At 45.3% G+C, this 13,662-nt stretch overlaps 1 protein-coding gene across 1 annotated transcript in view; it reads left to right on the forward strand.

Moving 5' to 3' along the window:
* The window catches only part of LOC137527410 (mitochondrial ornithine transporter 1-like), a 42,659-nt gene extending 29,504 nt beyond the window's left edge, over nt 1-13,155 (forward strand). Inside the window, exons 4-6 of the mRNA XM_068247921.1 lie at nt 3,284-3,453; nt 5,768-5,926; nt 13,012-13,155. Coding sequence (XP_068104022.1) covers nt 3,284-3,453; nt 5,768-5,926; nt 13,012-13,139 — 457 coding nt within the window. The 3' untranslated portion in view covers nt 13,140-13,155. The remainder of the gene's footprint in view (nt 1-3,283; nt 3,454-5,767; nt 5,927-13,011) is intronic.
* Nucleotides 13,156-13,662: the final 507 nt, after the last annotated feature.

Below are 13,662 nucleotides of genomic sequence, written 5' to 3' on the forward strand. Positions count from 1 at the left end.
CTGGTCCTTAAGGGGGCAGAGGCTGCTGGTACCGAAGTGGTTAAAAATAGCAGGTGCTTTCACTTAGTATTTTTAACATTAGATCCATAGAACATTAGATCCATTTGCTGCATTTTGCTGTGCTGCAGGAAATAGACAGCAGGTACGTTTTCTGTGTAAGTGGGAAGCGAGCCTTCTTTTCACTCCTGACATACAGAACAGCTGAAGACTGCTATCTTGTCTTGTGGCAGATATACTGTATCTCTTCTGATTCTCTCCCCTTCATACACTCTATGCTCCTCTCTTGCGCACATTTAAAAAGGTAATTTTGGTGCTGGATGTATCTGATAGAATATTAGTAAAGGTAGTATTACTGATCTTTTACAATCCCCTATCCTAACTCTCACTTTAACCCTCCCCATGTACATCTAACACAACTCTCCTTAACAGCATCTAACAATAATATTCCTCCCCCCACCACCACCACCTTTGTCTAACAGCCTGTACGCATGTGACAAAAATCACCTGTCTGGAATCTGAACCCTATCCCTGGACAACATGACTGGGACAGTCTTCTAACCCTCCTGGCGGTCTATTAAAAAACGCCAGGGGGCAACAGAGCAGTTTTTTTTTTTTGTAAATCATGTAGCAAGCCCAGGGCTCGCTACATGATAGCCGCTGTGCAGTGGCAACCCTCCACCCTCTTCGATCGCCTCCGGCGATCTCCGATCAGGAAATCCCGCTCAAAGAATGGCGACGGGCGGCATGACGTCATCGGCGTCGTGACGTCATTGGGAATCGCAATCTACCCCTCAGCGCTGCCTGGCACTGATTGGCCAGGCAGCGCACGGGGTCTGAGGGGGGGGTGGCGTGGCGCGTCGAGCGGTGGAGTGGTGGCGATCGGAGTGCACACGCAGCTAGCAAAGTGCTAGCTGCGTGTTGCAAAAAAAAAAATATGCAAATCGGCCCAGCAGGGCCTGAGAAATCCTCCTGCGCGGCATAGCCCGGGCTTACCGCCAGGGAGGTTAAATGTCTTCCCCCCCCCCCCGCCCTCTCCGCAGCTCTCCTGTATCTGGGGGCACCTCTAACTGCTTAATACTTGGGGGGGGGGGATATTTGGCTAATACTGGGGGCTACCTCTGACTACTTAACACTTGGGACCGCAGTGGGCCCACCAGCTAGCCTTTGTGCCCCGCCAAAAAATGTGTAGCTAGAGCCGCCACTGGGCGAGGGAGGCAGAATGGAGCAGCGAGTAGACAGAGCAGGGCACTGAAGAGTGACATCAGCGCTGGAACACAGAGCTGGTGAGCAAGCTGCCAGCACATGCTACTGGGGGCACCTAGTCCTAGTTATCTTGAGGGCACCTACCCCTAGCTATATATCCTGCGGGCTCCTACTCCTAGCCTTGTATCCTGTGGGCACCTGCACCTTGCTACCTATACTGAGGGCACCCACCTACTTGCTACCTACTGGCTACCTTTCCTGATGGCACCTACTTCTGGCTACCTTTCCTGAAGGCACCTATTTCTGGCTACCTTTCCTGAAGGCACCTACTTCTGGCTCCCTGTACTGAGGGCATCTACCCCGGCTACCTATACTGAGGGCACCCACCTACCCCGGCTACCTTTCCTGAGGGCACCTACTACTTCTGGCTACCTTTCCTGAGGGCACCTACTTCTGGCTACCTTTCCTGAGGGCACCTACTTCTGGCTACCTTTCCTGAGGGCACCTACTTCTGGCTACCTTTCCCGAGGGCACCTACTTCTGGCTACCTTTCCCGAGGGCACCTACTTCTGGCTACCTTTCCCGAGGGCACCTACTTCTGGCTACCTTTCCCGAGGGCACCTACTTCTGGCTACCTTTCCCGAGGGCACCTACTTCTGGCTACCTTTCCCGAGGGCACCTACTTCTGGCTACCTTTCCCGAGGGCACCTACTTCTGGCTACCTTTCCCGAGGGCACCTACTTCTGGCTACCTTTCCCGAGGGCACCTACTTCTGGCTACCTTTCCCGAGGGCACCTACTTTTGGCTACCTTTCCCGAGGGCACCTACTTTTGGCTACCTTTCCCGAGGGCACCTACTTCTGGCTACCTTTCCCGAGGGCATCTACCCCTGGCTACCTACCTACCTATACTGAGTCTGAGGGTGTTTTATCGGGGAGGGGATGGGGGGCGTGTATGATGTGTCATGGAGATCTAAGAATTTAGCGTGACATGTCACGACTTTAAGAAAGTTGGGAACCACTGTTGTAAATGGTGGCGGGCACGGGGATGTGGTAGCTAGTGGGCGGCCACAGCAGCCAGTGGGTGGGCCTGGGGAGGGGGGCACATACCTGATGATGTGTGAGGGGCCCCAACATTTCTGATGGCAGCCCTGGTCGTTTTTTTTAAAACGATAACCTACTTCAAAAACTTTAATATTCTCATGTTGTTAACAATATTTATCGGGCACCCTTCTTTCTGTTTTTTTTCGCCATATTAACGATAATTGCATTAGAGTCTATGGTTGTGCCCTTTTCGTCCACTAGCCGCCGGCGCCCTTTTTTCCTGCTGCCTTGCGTGACACCTAAAATTAGGAAAAACAATAAATGCCAGATAACATTCCCAGAATCACTTTGTTACAATAGAAAATAGAAAATGTATGCTTACTTGAAAAGTTGGAACTCGCAATCACAGTAAGTAGGTGGTGATTTGGTAACAGGAAGCTAGAGGCCCGTAGAGGTCTTTAGCCTGTATAAATAAAGTGGAGAACCGCACAGCGGGCTTTTCAGTTAGAAAATGTATTTCAGTACTCGTAGCTTACACTAATCAACATGTTTGCTTTGGGAATTTGTTTTGTTTTATATTTAGCTGGGCTTTCAGTAGTACAATGCTGTATTGATATATGCCTCCCTGCCCTTAAGCCTCATACACACACTTGATTAAAGTTGGCCGAAAACGACTGCTGATAATCAGGTGTGTGTACAGTGGCCCCTGACCACCTACACACAAGCGATCTGCCCAGTGGATCAACTCACCCGAGCCATGACCAACTACTTTGAAAATGCCGTTCCCCTGCCCACTGCATGACATCACGCGTGTGCCACTCTGTCATCCCTCTGCCCCCCCCCCCCCCACACACACACACACACACGCTTAGCAACAGAGCGTGATGTCAGCTGTACAGCTGACTTCAAATCTGTATAGCTCAGCAATTTTGCAGAAGGGATTGTCTCCTGATCCCTGATGGGCGACATCCATCATTGTCAGCGATATATGTGTCTTTGGTACTCTCAATATATTTTGTTGTAATCTGTTTTCCCCAGCACAACCCCGTGGTCTATCGTTTGTGATATCCTGAAATCGGAAGGTGTGACTGGTCTGTATCGTGGCCTCAGCAGTACTTGGTTGCGGGAGATTCCTGGATACTTCTTCTTTTTTGGCGGCTATGAGTTCAGCAACAGTATTCTTAATAGAAATCATGAAACTCAGCCAGGTGAGGCAAAATTACATTGTATATAACCTTTACAAGTTGCAATCGGCCTGATGCACTATGTGCCGGTAAAGTTGCCATGTCCAGATTACCGGAACTAACGCTGCAAGAACACAGCCTGTTAACCCATTAGCAAAATGTGCATTACAGGGTTAACATGCGCGGTTCTATGGTGTTGCAAGTGGCATTAAGGGGTGGGGTTGAGGGGGTGGGGGTCTTGCAGCATTAGGTAAAATTGCCATGCGCTACCTGCACTCGGCAACTTTATTGGCATATTGGCCCATTGACTTTTACTAATGCGTATCGGTTTTCCCTGTGCATTTCCGAAGCATATTGAGTTCCTGGGCCTTAAAATGTGTGCATCTGCATTGGCAGCACAATACATTACAATGGAAAAGGTGTGAGTGATGAGTGGAAAAAGTGATTGTTACGCCCCTGTATTGGAGACAACGGCTCAGCAGGGCAGCCAGGCAATATGCATTGTTTAAAAGGAAATGGTTTCAGCCTCCATATCCCTCTGTTTATCCCCCTGTTTATATTTGCTTCAAGGCAGTGGTATCACTATGGGGGTGCAGTAGGTGCGGACTGCACCAGGTGTCAACAGCAGAGGTGGTGACACCAAGCTCCAGGCGAAAGGAGTTTAGAGTAAGACTATGCAAATATAGATTTTTTTTTTATTTTTTTTTTTACTACAAAAAAGTATTATTGGTTTTGCTTAGCCTGTAAGAGAGGGATGACAACATAAGTCCAACCCTAGTGATGCCTCTGCTTCAAGGCTTATATCAACTAATCTAAAAAGTTGCAAATGCCATGCACTGGTTTATATTCTTACCTACAGTAACGGACACCTGGAGATCTGCCGTTTCCACCTGGACCTCCATATTCCCTTGGTCCAGCGTAATTTTTCCTGAAACTTGCCTGGGAGCATCCTTGTTGGTGTATAGTGAGCAACTGAGCAGGGCATGTGCGGTTCTCTTCCGCACATGCACATTGAAAACAAGTGCTTGTGCAAGTGTCATTCACAGGAGCGTGTTCCTGGGCACAGAGGCGTAGCTATGGGTGGGCAAGAGGGGACACATGTCCCTGGGCACAGCACTGTAAAGGGGCTCAGCACAGCCGCTGCACCCCCACATGCTTGACTAGCGGCTTGCTGGCTGCCCAAATGCATCTCTCCCTCCCTCTGCAGAGGAGTACAGAAGCGTTAACCGCAGTAGAAAAAAGGGGCACGTCTGGCTATCTATAGGGGGGCACATCTGGCTATCTATAGGGGGGCACATCTGGCTATCTAAATTGGGGATGGAGCACATCTGGCTAGATAGCTAAAGGGGGGCACATTTGGCTATTTAAAGGGGGGCACATCTGGCTATCTGAACAAGGGAAGGGGGCACATTTGACTATCTAAATGGGGGAAGGGGGGCATATATCGCTATCTTTAGTGGGGGAAGGGGGTGCATCTGGTTATCTAAACAGCATTTGTACATTTGACTCCACCCATGATCATGTCCACATTCTGATGTGTGGCCATGCACATTTTGTCCAGGTGGGGAGGCGCAAAAACTGTCTTTGTCCCCGGATGCTGAAAACCTTAGCTATGCCTCTGCCTGGGTACTTGAGATCCAGGCAGTCAGAGGGCAGTCAGAGGCTCCACTAACGGGAAACAATAGGGGGGACCCAGGTGAAAACACCTCTCCAGCGAACACGGTAAATCCAGCGCTGGAGATTTGGGCGCAGCAGCGCATGAGACTTGGGCGCAGCCGGCGCCACCATAGGCCGTAATAGGAACTACGGCTATCGCAGGCACAGGGAGTAACTTCAGCGCCATCAGAAGACAGACCTGAAGTTGCTTTTAAAACAATAATTCGGATTCCAGCGATTGCTGGAAGCTGAATTATTTCATTCCCCCACTATCCATGTCGGCCTGGAGGGGGAATAGTAATTAACACGGCCCGGACTTGTGCGGCAGCAGGATCAGCCATATACTGGCTGTGTCCTGTGCCCAAGTCTCCGGCGCCGTTCTCTCTCGTACGCCTCTCCAGGGGTTTCTGCAGGTAAGCGTATAAAACAGTATATGTGGTTTAGATCCCTTCAAGTCGAGACCTTTCCGATGCATGCATTTGATCTATTAAATTGTGCATGTTTTCAGCAGGAACACATTGCTTTTCAATACATGGGGCTTATGAAAAAACTGGCAAGTTGTCTTTTTTTTCATAAGTAAAACATGCATTATATGTGGTCCAGCGCAATGATTGACATGAGCTGTCAGTTGCAATGCATTTTGTGTGCTGTGGCTAATACTCCTCCTTTCTTTAACTTGCAGGTCCAATAGTTGTCACAATCAGTGGAGGTGTGGGCGGGGCCTGTTTCTGGCTTTCAGTGTATCCAGTGGACTCTGTGAAATCAAGAATTCAAGTCCATTCAATGGTTTCACATCAGGGGAGATTCTTGCCCTCTTTGCTAAACATACTGAGAACTGAAGGTCAGAATTTCACTGGGAATCCAAGATTGGCAGATATGTTGAGATTGTCACAATAGACTGCAGACTTTGTTGGTTGTCTATCCTATGCGTAGGCCAGCTTATTTTCCTTTCTAATGACAGGCTGAGAACTATTGAGCATACAGCTCCTTGTTAGCTTGAATTCTTAAATAGGAACTGTAGTGAAAATAACAATTAATAAATTAGTTTTATTTATTACAATCATTAATAATTATTTAGTCAGTGTTTTCCCATTTTAAAATCTTTCCACTCCCTGTGACATCTTTAGTTCTGCCAAGTGATCTGTGCGGAATGTTTGTTTACTGAGCGTTCTATACACAGAGGGATATACTGCTTGCTTGTCAGTTGAAAAAAAGCTGTTCCCACAATGCAGTGAGGTTCACAGACAGCAGCTGTCAGGACCTTGGGCATGACATCCCACTGTGGGAGGGGTTTCACCACAATATCAGTCATGCAGACCCCCCTGATGATCTGTGCGAGAAAAGATAAACATATACATATTGTAGAACATATTAACCACTTTACCACCACGGGTGCGTGTATCCTATGCTCCTTTTATCATCCTTTCCCCACCAGGAGTGTAGATACAAGCACCCTGACCGCGCTCCCGCTCACTCGTGCGCGTGCTCCCGCACGCCACCGGCCGCTCGTCCGGAGATCAATGAATGGGAAAAACTGTTCCCGTTCCTTGATCTAAGCCCCCCAGCAATGATCGGCTGCTTCTATGAGAAGCTGCGCGATCATTGTGAAAAAATAAAAAGTTTCTAGCCTCACTGAACTTCCTGTAAGCGTACTTCCTGCGCGTACAGGATGCAATTACAAAAAATTACTGTGGCCATCTTGTGGCCAAAAAGTTAAACTACAGTCAAAAACATTTTTCATATACAAATACATTCTTTTACATTATAAATTAACTCAGGAATTCCCACACTCCCCAAAAAAAAAACATAAATAATTACCTTAGGGACTGAACTCTTTAAATATTTATGTCAAAAGGATATAACACTGTTACTTTATAAACTATGGGCTTGTAATTAGGGATGGACGCAAAACTGAAAAAAATGCACCTTTATTTCCAAATAAAATATTGGTGCCAAACATTGTGATAGGGACATAATTTAAACGGTGTAATAACCGGGACAAATGGGCAAATACATTTCATGGATTTTAATTACAGTAGCATGCATTATTTAAAAACTATAATGGGCGAAAACTGAAAAATGATTTTTTTCCCCCACATTTTTTATTTTCCCATTAAAACACATTTAGAATAAAATAATTATTGGCATAATGGCCCACCTAAAGAAAGCCTAATTGGTGGCGAAAAAAAAAAAGATATAGTTAATTTCATTGCGATAAGTAATGATAAAGTTATAGACGAATGAATGGAAGGAGCGCTGAAAGGTGAAAATTGCTCTGGTGCTCCAGGGGTAAAACCCCTCAGTTGTGAAGTGGTTAAAACTGTTGTGCCGATATAAAGAAGCTATAACATTGGCATTCTTAATACTAGTTGAGTATTTACAGCATCTGCAGTTGTGGCTCTGATTACAGTTAGACCTAAAGAACTTACTTCTAATACTTGTCTGTCTATTCTTGTTCTAAGAAATGTAGGCAAGTAATTCCTAAGAAACTAAAACCTTTGTACAACGCTGTGTACTTCTCTTTCCACAGAGCAGTGCAAACTGTCCTTATCCACAAAGCGGAAGTGGGAGGCCCTGTTCATAAATGGACAAAAGCATAAATATATTAGAGGGAGTAGTTTCAGATCCTAAGTACAGGCCAAACTAGATCTTGACGAAAAAAGACAATCACTTTATCCATTTTACAACATACTCTGAATGGTGCATAACCTTACAACCAGTGGTGCTCAGCAAAATTTCGGATATCCGAACTACCCAGATAATCCGAACTTTTTCCACTATCTGAACTTTAAATAGCAATTCGGATATTTTTACAATCCAAATAGAGTATCCGAGCAAACTCGGATTTCCCATCTGAAATCCAAAATCCGGGCGGGTAGTTAGTTCAGATATCCGAGCAGAAGCCAAAATCACCTTCAATGGCAAAAATCCCTTTCGAAGGCATCCAGGCTAAGAGAGAGATGGATGAAGAGAGAGAGATGGATGGAGAGAGAGAGAGACCTCCGAAAGGGTTTTTTTGCCATTTGAAGAGACTTTTGGAAGCATTTTAAGCCATTTTCAGGTCACTTCTGGTTTTCTATCCGGATATCCAGGATATTGGGTTCGGATATCCGAGTTTACTCGGATACCAAAAACTTCGGATTCGGATATCTGATTCAGGTCCAGATATCTGGGTATCCGGATCCGAATCAATTCGGATTTTAAAAAGGGGTATCCGAGCATCCCTGCTTACAACAAAACAATGACCCAAAGTAAGAGGCAGTGAGTAAGTATTCTGTCCATGATGGAATGCCCAGCATAGTGTTGCTCTCATCCCGATTGAGCTGTTCTGAAGCAGCTTGACCACATGGTACAGAAATTGCCTGTCAAGTCAAGTCAATCACACCTGTGGGAGGTGCTTCAGGAAGAATGGAGTGAAACCTGGTAGTATTACCTCAGCAAACTGACTGGTAGAGGCACGAGGTCTGCAATTTTGGTGCGCCGTATCAATTGTTATGTAGAGTGCTTGGGGGCCCAATGTGAAACTCGCATCGGGGCCCATAGCTCCTTAGCTACGCCACTGGTACCAGGGCCACACATGAGCAGTACTGCAGCAAAAAGGATGGGACCAGATGGACACAGAGGGAGCCCATGGACTACAGGGGGCTGGAGAAATCCCCAGGTAAATATAAATCCTTTTGTTGGATTTATCATGGGTAATACCTGAGGAAATCAGGAAGTACCAAGCCTCCAGAGTAAAATTGGTGATGCATAGTTTCCAGAATAATCCTGAGGGGCCTTATTTCCCTTAAAAATGGAATTTATTGGCTTAGAACACTTCTTAAGGATCCAGATTGGTGATGAAGGATGTTTAATTGTTTGGCTAAGAACACCATCTTTTATAGGATAAAACTTATTTAATGAAAAGATGCAGAATGGCTCCATCTCCCACAGCAATATTGGAGGTGTTACACTGTAATAAATGTAGTTTAGTTTATAGCCATCTGTAGTATAACATCCATTTGTCACTGGCCTTAAGGAGTGCCCTTGAATCTAACTCCCTGGACTTTAGCCATTTCACTTAAAGAGAAATCGTGTTCAGGGATTCATCCCAATCAGTAGCTGATACCCCCTTTCCAATGAGAAATCTTTTCCTTTTCTCAAACATATCATCAGGGGGCTCTGTATGGCTGATACTGTGTTGAAACCCCTCCCACAGTGTGATGTCAGGACCATGGTGCTGACATCACACTGTGGGAGCCTTGTTGCATTGTGGGAAACAGCTGTTTTCAACTGCCAAAGAAAGCATGCAGCTACTTCCACTGACATCACCTGCCAGCAGTAAGAATGTCACCATATGATAAATGTCAAAATATATATCTTGGAGAGGAAAGATTTTACAATGGGCAAACACTGACTAAATAATTTATACATAATTCTTGTAAAAATTAAGCACTGTTCATTACTTTTTTTCACTGGAGTTCCCCTTTAAAGTCTGGAGTAGCTACTCAAAGTTTTGGCATTCTTGGCTTCTAAAATAGATTTTTCTAGATGTGCTAGATATAGAAGTATACCATCAGCTTATAAATATACAGTACATGTGAATTGTAGTGTTATGTTGCTGGCCTCCATGATTTGAATTGCCACAGGCTCAATAGCAACCACAAACCATGTAAGGTAGAGAGGGGAACCCTGTATGTAACCCTCGTTAGATGAAAGATCAAAGTACTACAAATTTTGAATAAAATAATTATCTGTTCTTATTCTGGCTATAGGATTATAATTAGAGATGTCCCGAACGGTTCCCGGCAAACTTCGGTGGTTCGCGTTCGCCTGCCAAAGGCGAACTTTCCCGGAAGTTCGATTCGCCCCATAATGCTCTACTGAGCAGAACTTTGACCATCTACATCAGTCAGCAGGCACATTGTTGCCAATCACACTGCACTCACTCCTAGAGCCCTACCCCCCCCTACCCCCTTATAAAAGGCAAGGTCCTTGTGCCATTTGACTCACTCGTCTGCCTACACTAATTAGTTAAGGGACAGCTGCTACACACACTCTGCTAGGGAGAGTTTAATTAGCCTCGTGTAGGCTTACCCCTCCACCCTCCACCCTCCTACCCTTCTACCACTGTACCACCAACACTACATGCTGAAGCCAGCCTAGCATGTACCATTTATGCTCAATCCATTTATGCTCCAAAATACAATTCCGCGGAAAGCGGTGACCATCCCTACTAGAGAGAGAGAGAGAGAGAGATGAATCTACCTGGCTATCTGGGGTTCTCTTTGGACAACTGTTGAACACAAAAGACAAGGCCATGCCGGGCTACAAATCCTTAAGCAGTGGCTGAACAGTGTTTTGGTTAAGGGCTCTGCCTCTGACACAGGAGACCAGGGTTTGAATCTCGGCTCTGTCTGTTCAGTAAGCCAGCACCTATTCAGTAGGAGACCTTAGGCAAGTCTTCCCGCTACTGCCTATAGAATGTGCCCTAGTGGCTGCAGCTCTGGCGCCTTGAGTCCGCCAGGAGAAAAGCGCGATATAAATGTTATTTGTCTTGTCTAATTTTTCTCTTGACAACTGTTGAACACAAAAGACAAGGCCATGCCTGGCTACAAATTCTTAAGCAGTGGCTGGATGGTGTAATGGTTAAGGGCTCTGCCTCTGACACAGAAGACCAGAGTTCAAATCTCGGCTCTGTCTGTTCAGTAAGCCAGCACCTATTCAGTAGGAGACCTTGGGCAAGTCTTCCTAACACTGCCTATAGAGTGTGCCCTAGTGGCTGCAGCTCTGGTGCTTTGAGTCCGCCAGGAGAAAAGCGTGATATAAATGTTATTTTCTCTTGAGCATAAATCGTACATGCTAGGCTAGCTTCAGCTAGTAGTGTTGGTGGTATAATGGATATGTTAGTTACCTACCATACACTGAGACCTGGGTTCAATTCCCAGCCACGGTATGTAAGCTGGCTTTTGAAATACTATAATTCCCTGGCAGATGAGACCCTCCTCCCTCCGGTAGGAGGGAGAAGGGTAGGAGGGTGGAGGGTGGAGGGTGAGGAATTAGATCTCTTGAAATATGTTTTATATCATTTTTCCAGCCAGTAGAAATTTTTCCAAATTTTTAAGTTCGCCTCCCCATTGAAGTCTATTGCGGTTCGCAAAATTCCGCGGAGGTTCGCGAACAGGGTTCGTGAACCGAAAATCGGAGGTTCGCGACATCACTAATTATAATGTAATAGTTGCAAATTATTTAAAATATTTTGTGAAAATGGGTTAAATTCTAGATGCCATCTTTGAAACCAATATTATATTAAATGTAATTTGTGCCCTTCTCTGATATAAAGCTAGGTGGTTTGGCATGGAATATACTCCTGATAATAAAGCATTGGCTAAAAACTTGCTTTCTACATTTAGTAATGCGCTAGGTCTGAATGATGTGGATCTGTGACGGTTCTTCCCATCCCTAGGGATTACCAATATCCTGTGCTTTACCATAGGAAGTAGGCAGAACACCATTCTGGCATACCTTAACATGATCCTGTTTTTACTAGATACTTAGAGGTGCACACTGGGAGATATAAGGCATTTCTGCCTTGTCAAAATAAGTGCAGGTCATTGCATTGCTTTTAGGAATGTTCAGGTCATTGCTTTGCTTTTTAAGGAATGTTTAATGATTCGGGAGGGGATCTTATTTCTTTGTGTGGTTGTATAAACGAGCTGAAGTTATAGCCTTGTACACACTTATTAGGACTGTCACCCAGAAGGCATTGGGATATTGCTTGCGCCGTGTTCTGTTATTATGCAAGGGGGAGAAAGGTCGACAGAGTTGAATAGAGCAGGCAGGGTAAGGGGAGAGGACATTTGTCCTCATCCAATGCTAAGCCAAGTCGATACTAAGTGGATAGCTCTTCAATAAGCCGTGGGGATCAGGGGTCACTGTACACATGTTAGATTCTTTGCAGAGATCTGCCATGGCTGAAAACAGTGTAGAGTGTGTACAAAGCAGAGAATTTTAGCTTAACAGTGTGAAGTTAAACCCCCCTTGGGTGGTTACACCCCTTGTCCCTGTGACAGGAAAAGTAGGTACGTACTCCTCATGTCACAGGGACAAGGGGTATAAGCATGACTCCTGTGACTACTGTGACCATGGTGCCCTCAACCTAAGATCACCAACAAGGCAACCTGCTTCGGACCACCTTATCTGCGGAGTGGCAGGCATGCACCAGTGGGTTATGTGAGGAGCAGGGGCATAGCAATAGGGATTGCAGAGGTTGCGGCCGCATCTGGGCCAGAGGGGCCCCGAAGGGCCCTCCCTCAACTACAGTATTAGCTGTCTATTTGTCCTGTGCTCATAATAATCACATCTATAGATACTTTGAATAGTGGTAATCAATAACAAACTGATCCCCATCTTGCACCTCTGACACTGTAGTTGCCATTGGCAGGTTTTGGTGCACCATATCAATTGTTATGTAAAGAGTGCTTGGGGGGCCCCAATGTAAAACTTGCATCGGGGCCCACAGCTCCTTAGCTACGCCACTGGTGAGGAGATTGCAACCATAGAGACGGGAATTCCGTGGAGGCTTAAAAAAAGACTCAAGTTGAAACAAGTGAGTTACCTCCACTCTGCTCCGCTTGTCACTTTACATAAGTGGAACCTCTAGCTACCTAATACTGGGAGCACCTCTGGCTACCCAATATTGTGGTATTGGTCACACTTGTTCACCAGGGGAGGGCTAACTCCAACTTTTCTGTCTACAGCTCCATTTTTCTACAACTGGCACAAACCAGCATTTACCGATTTATAAAACGGCCACTTTTTTTGCCCCACTTCTATAATATAAATTGTGTTGTGATGTGCGGTGAAGTATAAAGCATTGTTTTATCAGCACTTTTCCAAGCAGGCATCCAAGTTAATCAATATAATAAGAATTTTGTTTTCTTGTAGGAATATTCACACTGTACAGTGGACTAATGGCTACTGTGATCAGAGCTTTCCCAGCCAATGCTGCTCTCTTCCTTGCATATGAAATGACCAAAAGGACTCTAACAAAATGGACTTCCACAGAGATGTAAACTCCAGACAAGAATTGCAGTGCTTATTTATTACAATAATCTGTTTGCTTGTTTAACATGTAAATAAATCATGCATTTGTTTAGTTGTGTTGTGTGAATCCTGTTTTCATCTCCAGATAGCATGGTGAATAACACAGTGGATGTTTTAAAGAGAACCTGAAGAGCAGGATATGGATTCTGACATATTTATTTCATTTTTGATCAATGCAAATAGCCTGGCTGTCCTGCTGATCCTCTGTGGCTAATGCTTTTAGCCATAGACCCTGAGCAAGTATGCAGTTCAGATGCTTCTGACTGGATTTACAGCATGCTTGTCACATGTGTGATTATTCACTACTGCAGCCATATGAAATGCAACAGGTAATGATAAAAAGGAAATAAATATGGCAGCCTCCATATCCCGAATGGTGACCACTAATGATCCAATCTTTTTTTTTGTCCAATCTTACCAAATCTATGTAGTAGAAGGGTAAACTTAAGGTGGCTACTAACGGTACAAGCTGGCAAACGATCATTTATGAAC

The sequence above is a fragment of the Hyperolius riggenbachi genome, chromosome 8 (genome assembly GCF_040937935.1).
Source record: "Hyperolius riggenbachi isolate aHypRig1 chromosome 8, aHypRig1.pri, whole genome shotgun sequence".
NCBI classification, from domain to species: domain Eukaryota; kingdom Metazoa; phylum Chordata; class Amphibia; order Anura; family Hyperoliidae; genus Hyperolius; species Hyperolius riggenbachi.